Here is a 26,049-nt window from a genome sequence, read left to right as displayed (position 1 = left end):
AGTAGGCATACAATTGCAATATAATGTAGACTGCTTGGAGTCATTCTGACTCAGCATAGAATTTACATGTATAGGGTAGTGCTGGGCTGTGCCAGTAAGGGCATTTCTTGCTGCCGGATTCAGTCAAACAGTGTGTAGCATCACTATGACTACCGGGTATTTAGTTCACATGCAGTCCAATGACGTCATCACACTGAGCCTGCAGTTTGCGTCTCAGACACACATCGGGCGGCCACGCTGTCATCCCAGGCATGCTGTGTTTGTGCTACGGTTTTACAAGTAATTTGCCTATCAGGTGGGTCCTGCATAAGTTGATAGAGATGCGTTATTGTGTATTCTACAAGTATTGGTTAGATACATTAGCCTCAGATTGCATGTACAATCGCTTTGTCTTATCCTATCTTTGCCACATAAGGCTATATGATTAAACTTTATAGTACGCCATTTTTTGAACATGCTATGATCTGGTAACTCTGCCTATGACATCTACCAATAGTGACACTCTTTGATTAGATTGTTTAACTAGTTGGTGTATTCAGATTCTCCAGGGGGCTGGCAATGCACACATTTTACATACACTTCGATACAAACACCATTACACTTGTTCAGAGATACAATATATGTGTTAGGGGACACACAGATATTTATTTATGCACTTCACTTACTTTGAAAGTAGGAGGATTCACATGTTATTTTTTGACCTATTAATATGTTATGGTTTCACTATACTTGTCTGTCCTGTTCACTATATATGGTTATATGTATAGATTGCTTTATAATAGAAGTTTGTTCACATGTGTTTTGACATAATGCCTAGTATGACTTTTAATATGTCTCTTATATATATGAATGTGGATATTACATAGGCTGATTCAATAATAATGAGTAACACTCATCACATGATTAGAATGTTGTTGAGGATCACTATGGTAACAGTTTTGGCGCAATTTTCACTGGGAGGGGTTTGTTTGGCTTTATATGTTCAGTCACTTGTAGTTTGTTTGTTGTCTGAGGAAGGGGAGTGTGTCCCCGAAACGTCACGCTTATTAAAAGTTTTCTTTTGAATTAAAGACCAGTGAGTGCCTTCCTTCACTGTGTATATATATATATATATATATATATATATATATATAAATATATATATATATATATATATATATATATATATAAAAACATTCAGATCAGGTGCACTCACTGTAACAAGGCCACATCCGCCAGGGTGCTGCGTGCAGTGTATATAGCGATAACAATATATCCCACAAGGAGAAAAAAGGTGCTGCACTCACCGGTCTTCATAAACAAGTTCAAGTTTTAATATTCTTCACATCAGTATCAGCATAATAATGTACATTATTATGCTGATACTGATGTGAAGAATACTAAAACTTGAACTTGTTTATGAAGACCGGTGAGTGCAGCGCTTTATTCTCCTTGTGGGATAAATTGTTATCGTGTTATATATATATATATATATATATATAAATATATATACATTTTCACTCTTGCTAAGTGCATACACAATTTACCTCATGGTGAAGGGTTAACCTGGCTAGCTTTTACAATCTGGCAGGCTGTAAATCTCCCTCACTCGCAGACTCGGAAAGTCTGCATAACTTACTCCCAGTTCCTAGGTAGAGAGCACCCGCGCTGAACTACGGTATCACGTGACATAATGTCACTCACATCCAGCAGGGTCAGAAAGAGCGGCTGCTGTGCTGAGTTACTCATCCTCCAAAGTGATTGAAATGTCACTCGTATGGAGCGCTGCAGTAATCAGCTCTACTCTCTCCCCAGTGCTTCACTGCAACTGTTCTGTAAGGGAAAAAAAGGTTTCTTTGTCAGGCAAGGTAGCCTTGTCCAGTATTTTTTTTAAAAGATATTACCGGACAGCTAATGGAAATACCGGGCTGTCCGTTAGATACCAGATGCCTGGCAACCCTACATGTGACACCCATCAGCCAATCACAAATGCATATATGTATATTCTGTAAATTCTTGCACATTCTCAGTAGGAGCTAGTGACTCAAAAAGTGTAAATATAAAAAGACACTGCACATTTTGTTTATCAAACTAAATTAGAAATTTGTTTAAAATTGCATGCTCTATCGGAATCACAAAATTTAAATTTTGACTTGAGTGACCCTTTAAAGTCTTGATGCAAAAAAGAGTTTACCCAGGAGTAAGTGATCAGATAAACAGAGATGCATGAAGGTTCGTCTATACGTATTTTTATCATTCTTAAATCCTGTGTTCTTCCTTAAAGGGTCATTATAGCAAAAAAAAATAAAAAATGACTTGCTCTCATTTGTTAGAACATGTCATTTTATCACTAGCGACCCTGCAGAGCTATGTGTTTAACCATTGAAATGGACTAAATACATATGAGTCTGATTGGCTGATGGCTATCACATGGGAAGGGGATAGGAGGACATTTTTAAATTTGTCTGAAAAAAAAATCTACTGCTCATTTGAAATTCAGTGATATTGCTATTTATTATATATATATATATATATATATATATATATATATATATATATATATATATATATATATATATATATATTGATTATGAAGTTCTATTGTATTTTTTTTTTTTACATGGACATAAAAGTCAAAATAAATGTTTAATTGGCTAGAGAATTTAACTTTAAAAAAGTTTCCAATTTACTTCTATTATCAAATTTACATAATACCCTTTGTAGAATAGTATACCCAAGTAGCCCAGGAGAGTGCATATGTTAAGCACTACAGGTAAAATATTTTTACCAACATTGTTGCAAATACTGTAGCTATATAGTCATGTGCATGTTCCTTAATCTACCTAAGTATGCTTTTAAAAAAAGGATATATAAAAACGGTCCAGGAGCCTGGAATAATGTGTCATCTTGAAAATATTTTCTTCTATATGCAAAATAAAGTAAAAAAAAAAAAAAATCGAGGCCTCACACACATTTCTTAAATTATTTTGTTCTTACATCAAAATATTTGTTGTAATTTTTCCGGCAATACCGCTTAACCCTTTTATACATGATATTAAAAGCTGCTTTTAAAAAAGGCACTAGAAACCCTGTGAACCTAAAACTTGCTTTTTGTGTGTTTTTTATTTTTTATTTTAAAATGGACAGTCTAGTCCAAAATAAACTTTCATGATTCAGATAGAGCATGTAATTTTAAGCAACTTTCCAATTTACTTTTAGAACTAATTTTGCTTTGTTCTCTTGGTATTCTTAGTTGAAAACTAAACCTAGGAGGTTCATATGCTAATTTCTTAGACCCTGAAGGCCGCCTCTTATCTAAATGCATTTTGACAGTTTTTCACCACTAGAGGGTGTTAGTTCATATGTCTCACTCACATAGATAACACTGTGCTCACGCACGTGGAGTTACCTAGGAGTCAGCAATGATTGACTAAATTGCAAGTCTGTCAAAATAACTGAAATAAGGGAGCAGTTTGCAGAGGCTTAGATACAAGGTAATTACAGAGGTAAAAAGTGTATTAACATAACTGTGTTGGTTATGCAAAACAGGGAATTGGTAATTAAAGGGATTATCTATATTTTAAAATAATAATTATGTTGTAGACTGTGCCTTTAAGTACAGTATAATAATTATTCAAAAAAACAAAAACAAAAAAAACACAACTTAGAAGCATCTAAATTCCTGTTCAGACAGCTATAGCTATAAAACCAAGATTAAAGGAATAGTCTAGTCAAAATTAAACTTTCATGATTCAGATAGAGCAGGCAATGTTAAGCACCTTTCTAATTTACTCCTATTACCATTTTTTCTACATTTAGACACCAATCAGCAAGCTCTACCCAGGTGCTGAACCAAAAATGGGCCGGCTCCTAAGCTTACATTCTTGCTTATTCAAATAAAGATACCAAGAGAACGAAGAAAATTGTATAATAGGAGTAAGTTAGAAAGTTGCTTAACATTGCATGCTGTATCTGAAGCATGAAAGCTTAATTTTGACTAGAATATCCCTTTAAAAGGACATGAAACCCATATTTTGTTTTCATGATTTAGATAGAGAATACAATTTTAAACAACTTTCCAATTTACTTCTATTATCTAATTTGCTTCATTCTCTTGGTATCCTTTGTTGCAATACTGGGAGCTAGCTGAAAGCCAGAGACAAGAGGCAAATTATGTGCAGCCACTAATCAGCAGCTTTAGAGCCCACCTAGGTATTCTTTTACACAAATGATACAAAGAGAATTAAACAAATTAGATAAAATAAATAAATAAGAAAGCTATTTAAAACAGAATGCTCTATCAGAATCATGAAAGAAAAAAAATTGGTTGCATGCCCCTTTAACACCCTGGAAACATATTTTTCTTTGTATTTGTTTTTCTAAGGAAACACTGCAAAACGTGGTAACACTTGTAGCTGTCAAAATATTTTGTTTTGCAATCTATTAGGCAGTTTTTGCTTCCCTTTCGACTGTCAATGGTTCTTCAAACAAAAACACTTTCAGTAAAATTATTGAATTTGGTTCTACCATCTGCATCTAGTAATAACTCATAATTCATCCAAATGTCAGATTTCTAAAGTAAAATTGTGACAGCCTGTACTAATGTAGATTCTTCTTAAATAAATATTATTTTCAGTATTATTATTTTAGTACTATAGTACCTTTGAAAATTCAGATGTTTTCACAATAAGACTGTAAGTTATAAACTGCTTATAAATTACAACAGTTAGGAAGGAGGACATATCCTATTGGATGGGACATCTGGTTAAACTTTGTTCTGGATTGCTGATGTGACTACTGTGAGAAAAGAAAAAAGGATGAAAACATGAACGTGGGTGTGAAAAAGGATAAATAAATAAAATAGGAAAGAGCCATAAAGAGAGAGGTGTGAGAGAGAAAGATTTATAATCACAGATGGGAAGAAATAAGGCTGAGAGTAAAAGCTACAAAGAGACAATGGAAGAGGAAACAGAACAAGGGAGAGAGATGTGCAGGAGATATGAAAATTTGCAAAAGCTATTTCTTTTTCAACATGGCCTCTAATATGATAGATTAACACCAGTGGGAGGCTGCAATATATTGTGCAGCTATGTACTGTAGCCTCTTTTGTATCAAAATAATAAAGGGGAAAAACAGTCAGTCAGCGAGAGTGTGACAGGTTAACAAGGAATTGCTTTGTACTGTCGCTGTCCTTGGTGCTGATTCTGAGCTTACTGAAGTCAGATAAAATAGTTGGATCCAATTGTAAGTCAAATACCACAGCTTCATAAAGGCAGAACCTGTAATTCTGGCAATACCTGTCATTTTATGTTCTATGTAAATACAATATCTTATATGGCCGTGCAAACAAATATACTGCAGTTGTAATGGTTGTAATATGTAGTTTACAAACATGTTTTTTAAAACCTAATCCTGAACATAGGTACACAAGGACTCAAATTATACTGTTATATGTAACAAAACAATAACTGAGACAAAAAAAGAGCCTTATTGATTTAAATAATTTGATGAAAATATAGGATAACCTGTTGTAAATCTTGCACAGTGAAATTCATATTAAAACAGAGAAAGGAAATCAACCCTTTTACTAAAAAAACATATTTGAGCAAAGTGCAAAACCATGCAACTGATTACACATACTTACATCTCCACCTAGTGGCCTTTGGTCATCACAATCTTTTGTAGGACTGACATCCTGTCTCATCACCCAAATAGGTTCTTTTGGCTCATCCGGGGTATAGGGGGATCGAATTGTCCTTGTCTTTACCTCCTCAATTGCTTCCTTTATATCCTTGATAGCCAGTGAGATTGCATCCCTCTTTTCTTTGCTATAACGTTGGATAACCTCCCCTGAACTGGCTGCATTTTTGGAACAAGATGACAGAGTCCCATTATTTATATGGATTCCTCCTCCGCCCTTAATTGGCTCAGCAATATCTAAATTTTGCTCAGATTCAGGCATGTCCTCTGCTGCTTTATCTAGACTTTGTGAGCTCATGCTTTGTTTGACCTCTTCCACAATTTGATCTATATCTTCCTCCTGCTCATAGCTGTCCATCCTTGGATAAGGTGCAAACTCTGCTTCCTTCTCAGGGCTATCAGACTCTCCATCTGACCGCTCATCATAATGGTGGAGACGTGCTCCAAGTGCTTCCTTACGATAATTGTCAGCCTCCTCCCTTTCCTGCTCATACAAACGAAGACCCTCTCTGATGTCCAAATCAGGCGTGTCTCCTATTTCCTCATAGACATGCTCTTGGAGTCCATATTCAGCATAAGGTTCACTATATTGCTCATCCTCCCCCCTGTGGAATAACCGATGGGTATAGACATAACCAGAGTATGCAGCATTTATGACTTCCTCCTGATCCATATCATGAAAGTGTAAATGGTTGGGAAGAGTCCGGTTGTGCAGAGCCTCACCATGTTCTGCCTCAGCATTCTCAGTGTATTCTTCTGCCTCTGGCCTGTACTGTATGGCATATGCACTCTCATCCTCATTATCCTGAGCTCGGTCTGCATCATATCCTTCTCCCTGGGCTGATATTACATCTCCTTCAGCTGTATCTGTGTGGTTGTGGAAGCCACTTTCTGTGCTAGCTGATCTTTCAAGAGTTCCTTCTTCTTCTTGTACATCCTGCTGTGAGTTAGGTGACGCATACTGATGTTGCCTGTCCTCCACTTCTGGGTGTTCAAGGTCAGCTTCCACTGATTCATTTACATCTGCATTTCCAGTATCATCACTCACCTCCACCTCCTCAGATCCTTCCAAGTGGTTCATGGCAGATTTGCTTGTGCTAGATACTTATAGTATCAACATCTTGCTTCTTGCTGAAATATATTTAAAAAAAATAAAAATGTTAAGGAGAGGTGATATAAAGAACACAAACTATTCACATCAAACTACTCAAATCCAGTAATATGGTAAACAGAAAGCCCCCAGGAATATTATACCACTGAAAAAAATCCACTAATATCTATTAAGAGTATTCACCTTTACTTTTCTATTTACTATACAATTAGGAGATCACAGGAAACTGTGGGTTACAGATAGAATCACTGCATGCATAGAACAAGCCAATATTAAGGAATGTCAGCAAGAAATGCACAGCTAAAACACTAATAAGCAATGAGGAATGTAAAGATTCTATAGGACATGAAAGCAAATCTAAGTAATGTATTTGATATAATTTTTAATGCACATGGGCACAAACACAAAAGACGGTAGCCAGGGAGACAGAATTGACCTTTATGCAATGAGAAAAGCAACTTTTAAAACAAGATACTTAAGAATACATGCACGCAATTTGGAAGCTCTAAAAATTGGAGGGAAAACTAAAAATACCTCTAACCCAGCAAGTTAATTCATTGTTGATAATAAACTTAGAAATTCTCAGTGTATCCACTACTTCCAGGGAGATAAGGGAGCTGACATTACATATATTAAAGGGACACTGAACCCACATGTTTTCTTTTGTGATTCAGATAGAGCATGCAATTTTAAGCAACTATCTAAATTTACTCCTATCTAAATTTACTCCGGCTAATTTTTCTTTGTTCTCTTGTTATTTTTATTTGAAAAAGAAGGCATCTAAGCTTTTTTTTGGTGCATACCTCTGTACAGCACTTTTTATTGGTGGATGAATTTATCCACCAGTCAGCAAGAACAACCCAGGTTGTTCACCAAAAATGAGCCGGCATCTAAACTTAGATACCAAGAGAATTAAGAAAATTTGATAATAGGAGTAAATTAGAAAGTTGCTTAAAAATGTCATGCTCTATCTGAATCACGAAAGAAAAAAATGTGGGTTCAGTGTCCCTTTAAGATATGTAATGTCAGCTCTCTTATCTCCCTGGAAGTAGTGGATACACTGAGAATTTCTAAGTGTGAGTTTTGCACACACACACAAAACAAGTAAGTTGCTTGCTATTTTTTAACACAATCTGTTATTTTATGCTTACTTTAAGTTAACATTTTTTGTACTAAAGGAGCACTGTTTCATATTAATTTCAAAGAGGTTAGAGTTGCTATTACTAGCTCTTACAGTATATCGATTGCAAAATTGATTATTACAGACCAATATAAATTAAGCTTCAAAAAGAATCCAAGCCATTTATATAAATAAATATTGGTAACACCAAACAAACACTTTACAATTTGACATGCTGACAGACTGGATACCAAAATATCCTCCACCAATAATGTAATTCTGTTGCCCTTGCTCTCAGGAATGACTCTGTTTTACAAAACATATATATCAATTTTTACAGATTAAAGAAAATTTTAAAATTTCTATTTTATAGACAAACACAGAATACACAATATGTGTATGAAAATAAGCAGATCTTTATTTTACTCTTTTTTTTCAGATTGAAAAATAAATTGAAACAATGGAAATAAATAATTTGTTCTGAAGCATGCAACATTTGTCTAGAAGAAATAACTGTGTCTATTATCCATTGTTTTATACTTTTTTTTCTGAATCATCTGCCAATCTCTATTAATGAGTTTATATATATATATATATATATATATATATATATATATATATATATATATATATATATATATATATATATATATATACTGCTTGGGACAGGATTTTTATTTGCATCTGTAAAATGGGACAACTTGGAGAGGGGATGGGAAAAAGTGTAAACAACATATCTTATGTCATTTGGGCAATATTTACATGTCATAACGTTTATGCATATCACCTAAAGGTAGTTTTATATCATTTGTAATACTTTTGTATACATAGTACCTTCAGAAAGATAGTACAGTATTGTAATCTGAGAGAGAATAGGTTTTTTTTTTGGTTTTTCTTTAAAGATAATTTTTATTGAGGTAATAAGTAATAACATCAAAACAGAACATATGTCTAGACACATATCAAAGTTGGTAATAGCGATGACACAATTCTCAAACAAGAAATAGACTTGAGCTAAAACACTGAAATACAAATATTGCCATTATAAGCACCATGAACAGATTTTTAGGCAGTAAGTCCTCCCTTGAAAGTGATATGCATAACAGTCTCTCACTCCTTATCAGTCATGTGATTACCTGTGAGCTGTTAATCCGACTTTCAACAATGAATAGTTCAAACACTCCGGTCTTGTAGCAGTAAAACTTAGCCTTTATTGGATACAAAGTAAATAAAAGTTCACAGACCTTGGTGTTGTCGGTGGATATAATAAGTGGTGTTAACCTGTACCTCCGACCCCTTAGGCGCATCACCAGACCATCGATAAATCTATGGCGAAACGCATCTGGTGGCGCGCCTAAGGGGGTCGGGGGAACAGGTTAACACCACTTGTTATATGCACCAACAACACCAAGGTCTGTGAACTTTTATTTACTTTGTATCCAATAAAGGCTAAGTTTTACTGCTACAAGACCGGAGTGTTTGAACTATTCATTGTTAAAAGTCGGATTAACAGCTCACAGGTAATCATATGACTGATAAGGAGTGAGAGACAGTTATGCATATCACTTTCAAGGGAGGACTTACTGCCTAAAAATCTGTTCATTGTTCTTAGTGGATAACACTGGCTGCTTGGGAGAGCAATTAGTGTTTTGTATCCTACTATATCTGTGTATTTTAAGGGTTAAGCACAGGCGGCATCCTCCAAATTGCAGCTTTAGCAATGAATAATTGACATTTGACATTATAAGCACCATATCTAAACCGCAGCAGTGCTATCAACAAACGGGTGAAGACTTTTATTATATAGTATGTGCAATAGAAAGAGCATAGCTACTGAGACAGGCAATAACACTATGTCTGAGATTGTGATCATAGAGTGTATAATATTTAGGATTAACCAGAAATTAAATTAGTGTATGACAAAAATGGGTGGCAGGAACATATCATAATGAAACCTCGGTTTTTAACTTGTCACTTGGTAAGGATAAGAATGGTCCCCTAATTGCAGTGGTAACCCTACAATAGTTTATCTGTTCTAAACTAATTGGAGCAAAATGGGGGATTAGCATCATGGGTTTTCCGGGGAGGGGAAGTTCAGCGTGCCAGAGCTGCACTAAATAAGAAAAGGGGAGGGGGGCGGAGCCAGTTAGGGTGACTGTCCGGTAAAGCTTTGGGTCTCTAGGCTTTTGTGTATGAAGTAAGTAGGGTAACTCCTGACAAAGTTATGGACAAGGGGGGATACTAATATATATGGGAGACAGAGGGCATGTGCCCCTCTCCTGGAGAAATGCCAGCTATAGGCGATGTGGGTAAAGGGAGTAGGAGTATGACCCACAGGCAATAAGTACTGGCGGGAAAGGGAGGAGAGGGGCTTAACAGGAACAGTCCTAATAATAACCTACGCATAGGGAGTACAATTATCTAGAAATATAAATATAATAAGGCTTGCAATGTATTCTTTACAGGTAGCATTGCCAACTGATTCCGACGTGACAGAGATCCATGGGATATAGATACGTAGCTTAGGGAATTTCATTGAGGACCGGAGATTACGGCTCACAAGAGTGCTTCCTAGGTGGTGGGGATGCTATGCTATACTCTTATTGCTTTTAAGGATATTGGTATATAAAAGTAGGCTCATATTTGAAGTAAACTAGACATAGTACACTCATTGCACCCTACCCCTTAACATAAAAATGGACTGTATGTAGGTTGCAAGCTGCTGAGCCTTAATCTAGCAGAAAAATGATAAAGTGATCATATAACATAACATAGGGACATTCATACCCTTTATCTGATTCTTGGGCCTATAGATAGGTGCAAATTATGCCTCTAGGTGTATGCAACTAATATAAATGTTAAGGAGTAGGTAGGCACTTTCAAACTATATAATACTTAATTAGGGGATTGTGAATAAGTTGTTTTGCCATAGCCCCTATAGGTAACAAGGGGTACTGGAAACATCTAACATTAACTGTTATTAATTAGGCTTAAGGGAGCAGTCAACGTGATTCAAAGCTATCATGCAATCGTATACAATACAGCGGGCAATGTAACCTATGTAGTAATAAATAGTCTGAGCTAGTGGATACCCAGGAAGGCTTACATTTCTCTAGATGTAACATTTCAAACCTTATAATGTTAAGCGTCTACTTTCAGAACTTGGTATTAGGCAGTAATAAAATAATCAAACATATAAAACCTCAGTATAATGTGTATAGTAAATCCTCAATCCGTGTCTAAACTACAGGATGTATAATCCCAGTGTATGAATAGGTATGGAGGCACATATGTGCAAATATGCTAAGGACTGGAACTATAGCCCTGGTATATGGGAACAGAAAAAAAAACATAATTTATGCTTACCTGATAAATTCCTTTCTCCTGTAGTGTAGTCAGTCCACGGGTCATCCATTACTTATGGGATATTAACTCCTCCCCAACAGGAAGTGCAAGAGGATCACCCAAGCAGAGCTGCTATATAGCTCCTCCCCTCTACGTCATACCCAGTCATTCGACCGAAACCAAACGAGAAAGGAGAAACTATAGGGTGCAGTGGTGACTGGAGTTTAATTAAAATTTTAGACCTGCCATGAAAAACAGGGCGGGCCGTGGACTGACTACACTACAGGAGAAAGGAATTTATCAGGTAAGCATAAATTATGTTTTCTCCTGTTAAGTGTAGTCAGTCCACGGGTCATCCATTACTTATGGGATACCAATACCAAAGCTAAAGTACACGGATGACGGGAGGGACAGGCAGGATCTTTACACGGAAGGAACCACTGCCTGAAGAACCTTTCTCCCAAAAACAGCCTCAGAAGAAGCAAAAGTGTCAAATTTGTAAAATTTGGAAAAAGTATGAAGAGAAGACCAAGTTGCAGCCTTGCAAATCTGTTCAACAGAGGCCTCATTCTTAAAGGCCCACGTGGAAGCCACAGCTCTCGTAGAATGAGCTGTAATTCTTTCAGGAGGCTGCTGTCCAGCAGTCTCATAGGCTAAACGTATTATACTACGAAGCCAAAAAGAGAGAGAGGTAGCAGATGCTTTTTGACCTCTCCTCTGTCCAGAATAAACTACAAACAGGGAAGAAGTTTAACAACCACAGTCCTCTCACACATCCTATCTATTAGTTGGGTGCAAGAGAATGACTGGGTATGACGTAGAGGGGAGGAGCTATATAGCAGCTCTGCTTGGGTGATCCTCTTGCACTTCCTGTTGGGGAGGAGTTAATATCCCATAAGTAATGGATGACCAGTGGACTGACTACACTTAACAGGAGAAAATAGACATAGAGCTAGATAGCATTGCTCATACATCAAACAATAAGCATATAAAGAAGAAACTGTTCTGCAGAATATTAGGATAAATGAGTAATTAAACACCATATAGACTTAAAATAAATATTAAATGTTAACAAGTGATAATCAATTAGCAGTGTGTCACTAGGGGTTAGTTTAGTTAGGACAAGATAGCTATGTATTGAGATGGATATAAACATATTTAACTAAACCTTTGTACTCAGAGAGAGCAGCAAGACATATTTAAGCATGCGAAGATAACAACTGACATTAGACTAATGTTAGGTGCAACAAGCAAAACATGATAGCATTAGTTAGGCTCATGAAACAGAGTATAATTCCCCAATCCTCAGAATAGTGGCTCATCATCTGAAGAGCTATCCAACGTAAGATGGAGAGCTAGTAAAACAATTGTGCAAACATTCACAAAAAAAAGAAAAAAGAAAGAGAAAAAATACACAAGGTGATTATATATCAGGTCAAGTCTGTCTATTAAAAACTTAGCTGACCGACTATACACAGGATAGATAAAGTATATAATTTGATAATATACAGTATTATACCAGTATACAGACAATAGGTACCTCACTCCCACCTCTTCAAAACATGAGTACAAACAAATAAATGCATTTCAGACCGAAAGTCATCATTGGGAGGCACTATCAGGGTGTACTATGTTATCATAGTCCTTGCCATGCAGGTCGTATGCAGGAGCAGTTGCGGGATTACTACCCGACTCCTGATCTAGTGAGTATGGAGCCATTCCAGCCTGTTAGGTTACGAAAATAGGTTACTCACGGTTGCACATTGCTAATTCGAAGCACTCTGATGGACAACGGCACCCAGTAAACTGCTCCGCACACGATGGGGAGAGGACATCAGCCACCTCCCACTCTCATCTAGGCTCACTCCCTCCTCAGACTGCATCTCCCGGGGGTCGGCCGCATCCCCCTTAGGGAAGGTTAGGAGCGGGTGAGGTGATCTAACTAGTAGGGACCCATTTGTATTTAGGCTGCCGGCACATTTTCCCTCTAGCTCTTTAGCTTGTTGCTGTTCCATTGGATCTACACATGTCTCTGGTCTTCCTGCACTCTTAGTTTTTTTTTTTTTTAAATCATAATTTTTTTTATTGAGGCAAAGTTAGAAATACAAGATAAAGACACATTATACATTTTGTGTTTGTTTTTGGTAGATTTAACATACAATACATTTCTTTTCAGAGTAACAATGAGATATAAGCATATAAATGAACAATGAAATCTCAAAAAAAAAAAAAAAATTCCTACATGTAACATACCAGATCTATACTGTACGAACTGGAAATACAGCACAATGCATACGAATGTAAAGTAAAAATAAAGATAATCTGGCTTTGCCTCTTTTTATTCTTTTGTTTCCTATGTAAAAACAAAGTGAATTTATATAATGTAATTATCCTGACCCTTGAACGTTTTACACTGTCCCTTAACCTATTTCTTGGGTACTTCTACTATGTCTAGTTATTGGACCAATCCTGACCCTTAACAAAAAACTGAACTTGTCCTTCCAGATATATTTTAAGCTGTACTCAAGAGTTCACACACAAAAACTTAAAACAAAAAATTCTTACATCCCAGGGGTAGGGAGGGGGGAGGAAAAAAAAAACAAAAAAAAACCAATTCAAACTTTAACTATTATAAACCCAGTTTGGCGGTAAAGATCCGTCTAAGATTAATTCTAAAAAGGGAATGGAATTTTGAAATGGTGAGAGAATCTGCTGTTGAACTATTATCGATTCTCCCTGGATGTATTTTTTCCATTTTTTTAAAAATAAGTTAACTTGTTTCTCTGCTGCTTTATCCAATATTATTATTTCACTCATAATCTGGCTTCTCATAGCGTTTAAAAATTCCGTGATTGAGGGAGCATCTCTATGCTTCCACCCTTTACATATCTGGTTCCTAGCAATCAAGATTGCTAAATTTATGAGGAGTCTATCACCTTTGTTTTGTGATGGGTACAAAAATAGTATATGTTTAGCCTGTAATTCTAACTTGTCTTTAACTTTTCTGTTAATCCAGTACTGGATTTTACTCCAAAATTGTAAGATTTTTGGGCACGTCCAGAAGTAATGCAGTAAATCTGGCTTTGCTTTTTGACATTTGGGACACAATACCTGTGCTTGGGACCACTTAGCAATTCTGGCTGGGGTTAGATAAAAATTGTTTATTACCTTAGACTGTGATTCTCTTAAGTTGGTTCTGTCTGTAGCTTCTCTTGTTCTTTCAATGCTGTCCATTATATCGTTGTCCTGCAACTCAGGAAAATTGATTACAAATCTTTGCTTGCACTGGTTGATATGCACTGCTCCTTCTCTACTCATAATGAGTTGATACCAAGTTGATATAGTTCTGATACCCGCTTTGTAAAGAGTTATCCCTGTCTCTATATTTAATTGCGCCCAGTGCATACTAAACCGATTATCATAGTCATTTATAAAATGACGTATCTGTAAATATGCGAAGAAATGTTGGGATGGTAAGTTATATTCACGTGCAAGGTTCTCGAAGGACCTGACATACCCCGCAAGTGATTCCTTCAGTTGTGATATATAAATCAGGCCTTTAGTTGCCCAATTATGGAATATACTATTGCAGTGTCCTGGTGGGAAGGCTGGGTTACCAGTGATTGGTAGTAATCTAGAGGTCTGAAATTCTATCCCCAATATTTTGCAATATTTCTGCCATGCGATCACTACATTTGTAATTGTGCTTAATCTGCTTATATTGCTTGGTAGTTTTCTATATGGACAGTGAAGCACCGCCTGCAGATTAAAAGGTTTAATTAATTCAGATTCATGTTCATAGTAGGTAACATATTCTGATTTGGTAAGCCAGTCTACCCCAAATTTGACCAGGGAGACCAGGTTATAGTATTTCATATTTGGGCACGAAAAACCTCCAAACCGTTTATCCTGGGACAATTTATTAAACGAGATACGAGAAGTCTTTTTCCCCCAGATGAAATGAGCACAGGCCTTATTATAGTTATCAATGTCTTTTTTATGTAATAAGAGAGGTAAGTTCTGAAGCAGAAACAGGAATTTTGGGAAAATAATGGTTTTAATAACATTAATACGGGCTGAAATGGATAGGTAATATAGATTCCACTTAGCTAAGTCATTTTGTAATTTCTGGAATGGTTCTTTGAAATTAAGCTGATACCATGCTGCTGGGTTCTGGCTAATCTTTATGCCTAGATAATTGATGTGCTGTACTTCCTTGAAATTGTCAGAGTAGCTATCTCTATTTTTTTTTGATCCAAAGAATTTCTGATTTATTAATATTTATTCTATATCCTGAGAAGGAACTAAATATGTTTAATAACTTCATTAAGCATGGTATGGACTGCTTTGTATGTTGTAAAAATATTAATAGATCGTCTGCATACAGAGCCACAGACACCTTCTGATTCCCTACAAAGATTGGAGGAAGAGTCTTTCTTAAATGTATGGCTAGGGGTTCCAATGCGATATCAAAAAGTAATGGGGAGAGTGGACACCCCTGCCGTGTTCCTTTACCTAGAGTAATACTTTGTGATAATTCGCCATTGATGAGAAGTTGAGACCTGGGTTTGTTATATACTAACTCGATCAGGTCGACCAGAGCGCCAGAGAAACCAAATTTCTTCAATGAGTTTATTAAATGGTCCCAAATAATAGAATCAAAAGCCTTCTCGGCATCTACGGTAAGTAAGGCCATATCTTCCCCCTGAATTCTGTTCCCCGCATCCTGGTCGACCCGATGGAGATAGTCTAGGGTAGTAAGAACTCTGCGCATGTTTCTAACTGCATTTCTCCCTGTAATGAACCCAGCCTGATCTGTATGAATAATATCCGTGATAAATTTTTTTAGCCTTTCTGCGATTAGAGACATTAATAACTTATAATCTTGGTTGAGCAGGGAAATCGGACGATATGATGCTACATTTGTGGGGTCCTTCTCTTTCTTATGGATTAGGGTAACTATAGAGTCAGAGAAATAGTTAGATTTCATGTCTTTTTGAAGGTAATATTGGTTAAATAGTTTAGTTAGGGTACCCGTTATTTCTGCAACCAGAATTTTATAGAATTCTGCCGGAAGACCGTCTGGTCCTGCGGCTTTGCTTGGTTTAGATTTTTTTATGGTTTCTAAAATTTCTATTTCGGTAATAGGAGCGTTAATAGACTGTAATGCTTCTTGCGAAATTTGGGGGATATCCAGACCCAGCCAGAATTGCTCTTTTTGCTCCTCATTCACCTCTTCCCTTGCATAAAGATTACTGTAATACTCAAAAAATATTTTGCCAATATCATCTTTGTTACTAACAAGTTTCCCCTCAGTCCTGATTGATAAAATATGATTTGATTTTCTCCTAAATTTAACCAGTCTGGCCAGATGTTTAGCTGAAATACCCTGACTGCCCTGGAATATTGCCCTGTTCCTCAGCTCTTCGTATGCCCCAATCTTTTTCAGAAAGCATTCCCTTTCAGTTCTGGCTACTTTATATAGATCCCAGTTCTCTTTATTGGGAGTTCTGAGGTACTTCGCGTATTTATTTTTAAGTTGGTTTGCTAATTGCGTCTCTCTTGCTTTGTTTTCCTTATTTCTTTTAATCATGTAGGCTTTTACTTGCCCCCGAATGACCGCTTTGCCTGCTTCCCAAAATACCTCAACTTTGTTTATATAGTCCCTATTCTGTGTGGAGTACTCTCTCCATTTTTGCTTCAGCCAGTTTGCAAATTGCAAGTTTCTATACATATATTGAGGAAAGCGAAAAGTATTAAAACTGTTTTTGGATAGAGTGCTCCATGCAATTCTTAAACCGATTATCGCGTGGTCAGAAAGTATAATCTCCGCAATTTGTGACTCAATATGGTTTTTCATGATGTCTTCATCTACTAAGAACATGTCAATTCGGGAGAAATTGTTATGAGCACTCGATTCGCAAGTGAATTCTTGATTGTCTGGATGCTGAATACGCCAAACATCCTTCAATTTTAACACCCGTGCAAAATTCTGTAAATATTTGGCTTCCCTATTATTAGCTGCTCTCCTCCTGACTCTAAGCCTGTCTAGGTCAGGGCACATTGTACTGTTAAAATCTCCTACTATAATTAAATTCTGCCCAATATATGGGGATATAACTTTTGTCAATTTCTCCCAGAACTGAAAGTCCCAGTTATTCGGGGCGTATAAGTTACATATTGTCCAAATCTTGTTATCTATTTTCAGTTGTAAAACTATATATCGGCCGCCTGGGTCTAATTCCTGTTTAGTTATCGTGTATGCTAGACCACTGCCCAGCATAACTGCAACCCCCTTTTTGCGTTTTTCACAAGGTGTGGCGATTATTTCAGTTAGCCACTTTGTCTTCAGCTTCCCTATCTCTTCTTTTTTAAGATGTAATTCTTGTAGCAAAATGATATCAGGGTGTTGTTTTTTTACTAGCTTTAGAATGTTCTTTCGCTTACTGGGTGATGTTATGCCCCCTACATTCCATGAGATTAATTTTAATGAGTTACTCATTTATTCTGAAGTTTATTGACTATGACGATATGAAGAGAGAAAAAAAAAAAAAAAGAACCACTGGATACCTCCCCCCCCTACCCCATATTACTGACCAAATTACCATTTTAATTTCCAAAGCCTAAGATTGCCGTATTCTTTAAAATCTACTTAAACCTCTATATTATTATCTCTGCAAAAATCTTTTGCCTCCTCGATTGTGTTTAGTGCGATGACACCATCCATGCCCAGTACCGTGATTTTCGCTGGGTATTTAATAGTTGCCTTCAACCCTGCTTTAATTAGACCTGAGCAGAATGGTGCCATTGCACGCCTCTTTGTCGAGGTCTCTATTGAATAGTCCTGAAATAATAGAATCTGCTTGGTGTCTATAGTCAGTGTCTGTATCTGTCTGTATTTTTGCATAATTTAACTTTATCTTGGAAGTTTAAGTATTTAATCATGACCATTCTTGGTCGAGTACTGCCATCTTTTAACTGTCTTACCACGCCTACCCTGTGTGCTCTCTCTACCTGTAATCCTCCCTCTGCATCCTGTATGCCAAGAAGTTTAGGTAAAGTCAGGGTACTAAATTTAAGGAGGTCTTCAAATTCTCTGGACTCTGGTAGTCCTATGACACGCACATTACTCCTCCTGGACCTGTCTTCTAGATCTTCAATTTTAGCTTTTAATGTCTTAATCTCTTCTGAATGTGTGTTCAGAACAACTTCCTGATTATAGTGTCTATCCTCTATATTCGAAATTCGGGTTTCTGCCTCTGTCAATCTATTTGAAAATTGTTTAATTTCACTCGAAATCTCTGAGATCTCCCCCTTTATTATCTCAAATTGTGGCAGGATTAGTTCTGCCAGCTGATTCGTAGTAAGTTGTTTTTCCGCACTCAAATCTGTACTTCTAAAGGAAATTTCTTGTATATTTTCCTGTAGGGGTTTTTGTTTTTTATCTTTCCTTACAGGCATGGCTGGAGATTTATTTTTGGGGTTTGTCATATATTTCTCCATTTATTATATAGAAGCAACCTCTCCTGCTTAACCTCTATTTACCTTAACAGAGAAAAATTGGCAGAATCTGTGATGGTAAGCTATCTCTATATTGCATCACAGCAAAAAATCCCTCACTGGACTGCAGCTTTAACCTCTGTGTTGCGCTTTCTATGTGAAAACTATTCTAGAGCTAATCCAGCCAGAAAATGTGGATTAAAAGATCTATCTGGATTTTCACCCTTTCAGGCACAATGTAACCCTTAACTATACAAGAAATCTACTACCAGAGCCAACATAAAAAGCCAATTACTTTTGGGACAACACTGTTACCTGACTTCAGAGTGTGCACATATACAGTTTTAACTCTCTTTTAAGACATTTCACACTCCATTCGCCCTTTATACACTTTTATACTACGCATGGTTTAACCAGAACAGCGTGAATTCAGGAAATATTTTCTAAGAGTAATAATGCGACTGTCCCAAAATGTAGACTATTTTAGCTTGATTTTTGATGCCTGGTGGTATAATTACTCCTGTGACCTTCTTAAGAGAAATGCACCCTAGATTATGTTTGCTTCAACCACAAAGTATGGGGTTGTTATCAGCCAACAGACACCTGGGTAATCTGCTAGAGTGTATACCACCTTTAGTTTACTTTCTAAGGCCTGCTAACTAGCACAATTTAGCTCTATCTTCTTTGACAGAAAAAAGGTATACCAGTAAGAGTTAATAGAGCTTATTATATCAAGTATCTCTAGCAGTTAAAATTTGACCAAGTATAACATCAGTCCATTTACACATATAATAACCTCTTTGTTATGTACTGTTTTTAAGTGCCCAGGACCTACGTGCTACCAAACTCAGATATGGCAGTTTATGTGATAGCAAAAAAAAGAAAATATCAACAGTCAAAATATGCATATAATGTCCTTTTTGAAAGTTACTGTGCTTAGAGTGATAGGAGTCATTTCAATATTCCCCCTTATTATATGACCGCTGCCTCATACAGAAAAGAGCAAGATTCAGGCAGCCTTGCACATGCTGTGGAAAGTAACTTTTTTTTTTTTTTTTTTTCTGAGAGGTATCGCCACTCCAGCAGGTATATACACCTACAGTCGGAATAATAAGTCCAACTTCCAGCTAGGCTCCTTAATTAAATATTTCTTTGGCATAACACACACCACCACATCCACAATAGCTCCGCCGGTACTCCTTATGTCATTCAATATATGCTTTGCTTTACAGTTGCCCACCATGTAGTATAACTCTGTACTTGTCTGCTTATATACTTACCCCCCCCTCGACTTCACGGCCTGTCGTGTCTGCTCCTTGGTGGCGATTTTCTCTTAGAGCGCACCTTTATCCAGGTCTTGGCGTTCTAGGCCACGCTGCAGAGCCCTCCAACAGCTTCGTACACACCCGCTTTGAGCGTCGCGCTCTGACGTCAGAGCGACTCGCCGGCTTACTGGAGGGGGGGGGGAAACGGTGCTCGGACAGCTGCTCCTCTGGATCCACCGGCCGCCTTGGAGATGCAGGTACGTAGATGTGTGGTTGCCGCAACTCTTACTCCGACTCCAGCTCCTCGACTCTCACTCCTGCTCGTTTTGCCGGGGAGTCGTTTTTGGGTAGGGTTAGGTCTTGTGTTGCCCCTTAATTGAACGACAGCTCTCTCGGTGGTTCTGTGAGGTGAACCCTCCTGGACTTGTCGTATACTTTACACCGGCAATTCTTAAACGTTTATCGCACAGTCTTTGAGAAAAGAAGAAAAAGGTAACTTGAGGATCTGTAGCTTAGCTGATCCCACTCAGCCTTATGGGAATCAGAGAGTTTCCTATAGCCATTTCGACGTCCTCCGGCAAGGGCTGTCCCAGTGAACCCCTCGCAATAAGGCTCTGTGGCTTGGGAAAGTTTTTAGAGCTGTTATCGCTCACACAACACAGGTGAGCTGGAGCGTGCACCTCCACCTTCACGCTCCTCCCACAGGAAACTCTCCTGCACTCTTAGTTTTAATGTCATTAAATCGGTGGGTGATTTTTCCCTCAAACTCCGTCAGAAGGGTCATCACTGTATAGGTGAAGTCCTCCATTATGAGTCTGATGCGTGTGTGGTAGTAAATACAAAGAGATATCTCCAATAGTAGCTATAGTGCATGTATGTCACCAAAGATGGCGGCTTATCTCATATAGCCGGTTCTTCAGGCCAAAAAGTTAATTGAGCTGTTGCAGTGGCAAATATCCTATTCCCGTGAGTTATAGTGTTTGCCCAGAATAATAGGACATAATCAATAGAGATGATATGATATAAGGCTCCTTATCAAACTTAATATGGTAATTTATTTGATCCAGCAGCAGGAGCTCTGTTAGAACACGTCTTGCTGCTTCGGCTGCTGGCTCCGCCCTGTTGTTAAAAATAAATAAATATATAGACTGCTATCTGCATTTTAGAACACAAAGACCAAACCAATAACACAGGCAGAAAATGTTGATACTTATTTACAGGTGGTGGTGGTGGTGGTGGGGGGGTAGTAATTTTTGATAATTTTATTTAAAAAATATATTAATTAAAAAGATTGGATTTCAGAATAAATGTATGTATATATATATATATATATATATATATATATATATATTTATATACACACACACACACACATACATACATACACGCATACACAAACACACACACACATACATACATATACAGTGGATATTGAAAATAATCAGCCCCTTTAACAATAATCAAATTTTGTTGCTTTGCAGCCTGAAATAAAGACAGACATAGTTTTTATTTATCCAGTTGTAATTACTCTTATAACATCCAAGTGAAAGACAATTCAAAAACAGAATCACTGAGTTGCAAAAAGGATCACCCCCTTGTGTCAGTATTTTGTTGAACCACCTTTTGCTTTAATAACAGCCTTTAGTGTGTTGGGATATGTCTCTAATAACTTTGCACATCTAGACTGTGCAATATTTGCCTACTCTTCTTTGCAGAACTGCTCCAGTTCTGTTACATTTGATGGTGACCGTTTGTGGACTGCAGTCTTCAAGTCATGCCACAGATATTCAATGGGATTTAAGTCTGGGCTCTGACTAGGCCATGCAAGGACATTAACCTTTTTTTCCTTCAACCACTGTGTGGTCATTTTTGCTTTGTGCTTTGGGTCATTGTCATGTTGGAAGGTAAACCTTTTTCCCATTGACAACTTCCTGGCAGAGGGCAGCAGATTTTTCTCAAGAATTTGACGGTATTTTGCCCCATCTATTATTCCTTCTATCCTGACAAGTGCTCCAGTGCCTGCTGCAGAAAAACACCCCCATAACAGGATATTACCACCTCCAAGCTTTACTGTAGGTATGGTGTTATTTGGAGGGTGAGCTGTATTGGATTTCCTCCAGACATATCTTTTATTGTTGAGGCCAAATAATTCAATTTTAGTCTCATCTGAGCATAACATCTTTTTCCATGTGGCCTCAGAACCCTCCCATACAAGCCACATTTGTGGAGAATTTGTGATATTGTTGTCACATGCACACAATGGCCACTCTTTGTCATAAATTCCTGCAACTGCTTCAGAGTTGCTGTGGGCCTCTTGGTAGCCTCTCTGACCAGTTCCCTTCTGGCTCTTTTATCCAGTTTGGAGCAACGTCCTGATCCAGAAAGGGTCTGTGTTGTACCAAATACCTTCCACCTCTTAAGAATATAATTCACTGTGCTTTTAGGCATTGATAAAGCCTTTGATATTTTCTTGTATTCATCTCCTGACTTGTGCCTGTCCACAACATTATCCCGGAGATCTTTTGACAGTGCCTTGCAACCAATAGTTAATTGTTGGCTTCAGTTACACTACCTGTGACTGAGAAGCTCCAGGAAAGCTATTTATTATGCCCACAACTGATCACAGTTGAATCAATGATCACTTCTATCCATGACCTCTTTATCTCCCACTCTCTCAATCATCTGGCTCTCACAGAAACCTGGCTCCTTACTTCAGACACTGCTTCCTCTGCTGCACTGTCACATGGGGGTCTCCACTTCAGCCACACTCCTAAGCCTGACAATAGACAAGGAAGTGGTGTTGGTATTTTACTTTCCTCTCGTTGGACCTTTCAACAAATACATCCCTTATCTTCCCTCACATTTTCTTCATTCGAAACACATGATTCACTTATTCTCTCCCCTCTCTATACGCGTTGCTGTCATATACCGCCCCCCTGGCTCCGCAACTCTATTTCTAGATCACTTTGCCGCCTGACTACTGTACTTCCTTTCCTCGGATACCCCTGCCCTCATTCTCGGCGACGTCAACCTCCCTGTTGATAATCCCTCTGCCTCCTCTGCAAACAACTTCTACAACTCACTTCCTCTTTTGGCCTGTCACAATGGACTGACTCTCCCACTCACAAAGATGGTCACTCCCTTGATCTGATTTTCAGTTATCGATGCACTATCTCAAACTTCACAAACTCACCTTTTCCTCTTTCTGACCACCACCTCCTCTCACTTGTACCATCACCTCCCTCTCTACAACTCTCCCTCCTTCTACCCCTCACACTAAACTTCACAGAAGAATCAAGTCATTAGATCAGCAACAGCTCGCTAGCGCTCTCGAACCTTTTCTCTCTTCCATCCCCTCCTTTTCCTGTCCTGATGAATCCATCTGCCCCTATAACTCCACCCTTACATTGATCCTTGATAACCTGGCCCCACATACCATAGCTCGGAAAACATACACCCATCCTCAGCCCTGGCATACTCCTCTGACATGGTACCTACGCAGATGTTCCTGCACTGCTGAGCGACACTGGAAGAAATCTCGAGTTCTGCTGACTTTCTTCACTATAAGTTCATCTTGAACTCTTACTATTCTGCCCTTAATCTATATAAGCAACATTACTTCTCCACTCTTATCTCTACTCTTTCTTCAAACCCAAAACATCTGTTCTCCAGATTCAATACTCTCCACCTCCCACCACAACGTTTCTCTCAGCCCAAGATTTAGCCAGCTACTTCAACAACAAAATTGACTCCATCAGAAATTAAATCAGCTCTCAACATACTACCGGTCTCCCACCCCCTCAAAAGCTCACAATCATCCAAAACCCACATAGCCATACAATTTAGCTCTTTTGCCCCTGTTACAGAGGATGAAGTTTCTGTCCTTATACTATCCTCTCACCTCACTACCTGTCCCCTTGACCCCATCCCCTTACAACTACTCCCCTCCCTCGTTCTACCCTTGCCCCAATACTCACACACATCTTCAACCTCTCCCTCAGCACTGGTATAGTTCCCACATCTCTTAAATATGCATTAGTCACACCTATCCTAAAAAAACCTTCTCTCGATCCAACCTCCCCATCCAACTACCGCCCTATTTCCCTACTACCTCTTGCCTCAAAGCTTCTTGAAAAGCTAGTATATGCACGTCTATCCCATTTCCTTACATTAAACTCCCTCCTTGACCCACTGCAATCTGGACTTTGCCCCCTTCACTCAACAGAGACAGCAATTGTTAAGGTTACCAATGACCTACTTACAGCAAAATCAAAAGGCCCCTTCTCTCTACTAATCCTCCTTGATCTGTCTGCAGCCTTTGATATTGTCGACCACCCTCTTTTGCTCTATACCCTCCAATCCTTCGGCATCACTGACACAGCTCTCTCTTGGTTCTCATCCTATCTGTCTAACCATACTTTTACTGTAGCCTTCTCAGGGGTATCCTCTGCCCCGTTACCTCTTTCTGTTGGGGTACCGCAAGGCTCTGTCCTCGGTCCCCTTCTCTTCTCAATCTACACATCCTCACTAGGTTCCTTAACAAAGTCCCACGGGTTTCATTATCATTTGTATGCCGACGATATTAAAATTTAACTCTCTGCACCAGAACTCTCTCTTTCCTTGCTAACCTGTGTCACTAACTGTCTCTCTCACTACCTCAAGCTAAATATCTCCAAAACTGAGCTCCTTATTTCCCCCCCTTCTTCCAAAATCTCCATCCCCCATGTCTCTATAACTGTTGACAACTCCATCATTACCCCAACCTCACATGCCAGATGTCTTGGGGCCACACTTGACTCAGATCTTTCTTTCACTCCTCACATATAGTCCTTGGCTAGAGCCTGCCGCTTCCACCTTAAAAAAAATTGCTAAAATTAGACATTTCCTTACACAAGACACAACTAAGATTTAAATTCACTCTCTCATCCTTTCCCGCCTCGACTACTGCAACTCTATCCTCTCTGGTCTACCTAGCTGCCGCCTAGCTCCTTTACAATCCATAATGAATGCCTCTACCAGACTCATCTTCCTTGCACGTCGCTCTTCATCTGCCGCACCTCTCTGCCAATCCCTTCACTGGCTTCCTCTTGCCTTCAGGATTAAACACAAAATTCTCACTCTGACACACAAAGTCCTCAATTGCACTGCTCCTCCCCTTACATTTCAGACTTTGTCTCTAGATACTCTCCCTCCCGTCCCCTTCGCTCCGCTTATAATCTCCTACCCTCCACCTCTCTTGTTACCTCCTCACATTCCCGTCTACAAGATTTCTCAACATTGGCTCCCATCTTATGGAACTCTCTGCCTCGCTCCACAAGAATCTCCCCTAGTTTCAAAAGCTTCAAGTGCTCCCTGAAGACTCTACTATTCAGGGACGCTTACAACCTACACTAACTTTCCTATCTCCACTGCTATCCCCTAAAACCCCATAGCATGTAAGCCTATGAGCCCAGCTGTTTGGAGTTCACCTTCATAAGAGCCGACTACAACAGTGCAACTCTCGGCAGGACCCTCTCTCCCCATTTGATCCCTGAAATCGTTTTTTTTTTTATATACAACCCATGTTCATAGCGCTGCGGAACCTGTTGGCGCTCTACAAATACCTGATAATAATAAAAAGATCAAATGGCTTTGTGTGTGCCGTTGAAAAGGTGATTAGCTACACCTGATTGAGTTTACAAGTAATTTTAGGAGGGGGTGATCCTATTTCCAACTCAGGGATACTGTTTTTGAATTGTCTTTATTTCTACCTGACATGTTGGTGCTTTATCTTTCACTTGGATGTTATACGTTGCACTAAGTAATTACAACTGGATAAACAAAAACGGTGCCTGTCTTTATATCAGGCTGCAAAGCAACAAAATGTGATTATATTAAAAGGAGGTTGATTCTTTTCAATACCCACTGTGTGTGTGTGTGTGTGTATGTATAAATATATATATATCTATATATATATACATATATACATACACACACACACATATATACAGTTGTGCTCATAAGTTTACATACCCTGGCAGAATTTATGA

The 26,049-nt window shown here is 38.3% G+C and overlaps 1 protein-coding gene across 3 annotated transcripts in view; it reads right to left on the bottom strand.

Moving 5' to 3' along the window:
• The window catches only part of APBA1 (amyloid beta precursor protein binding family A member 1), a 458,099-nt gene that overhangs the window by 178,111 nt on the left and 253,939 nt on the right, over positions 1–26,049 (bottom strand). For all 3 annotated transcript variants that reach the window (XR_008400662.1, XM_053702520.1, XM_053702519.1), the window contains exon 3: positions 5,624–6,810. Coding sequence is in view for 2 of the 3 variants with exons in the window: in XM_053702520.1 (XP_053558495.1) it covers positions 5,624–6,760 (1,137 nt within the window). In the remaining variant the exon portion in view is untranslated. The remainder of the gene's footprint in view (positions 1–5,623; positions 6,811–26,049) is intronic.

Source organism: Bombina bombina, chromosome 2 (genome assembly GCF_027579735.1).
Source record: "Bombina bombina isolate aBomBom1 chromosome 2, aBomBom1.pri, whole genome shotgun sequence".
Lineage (NCBI taxonomy): Eukaryota > Metazoa > Chordata > Amphibia > Anura > Bombinatoridae > Bombina > Bombina bombina.
Note: the sequence above shows the minus strand (reverse complement) of the source record. Positions and strands in the feature narration are given on the sequence as shown.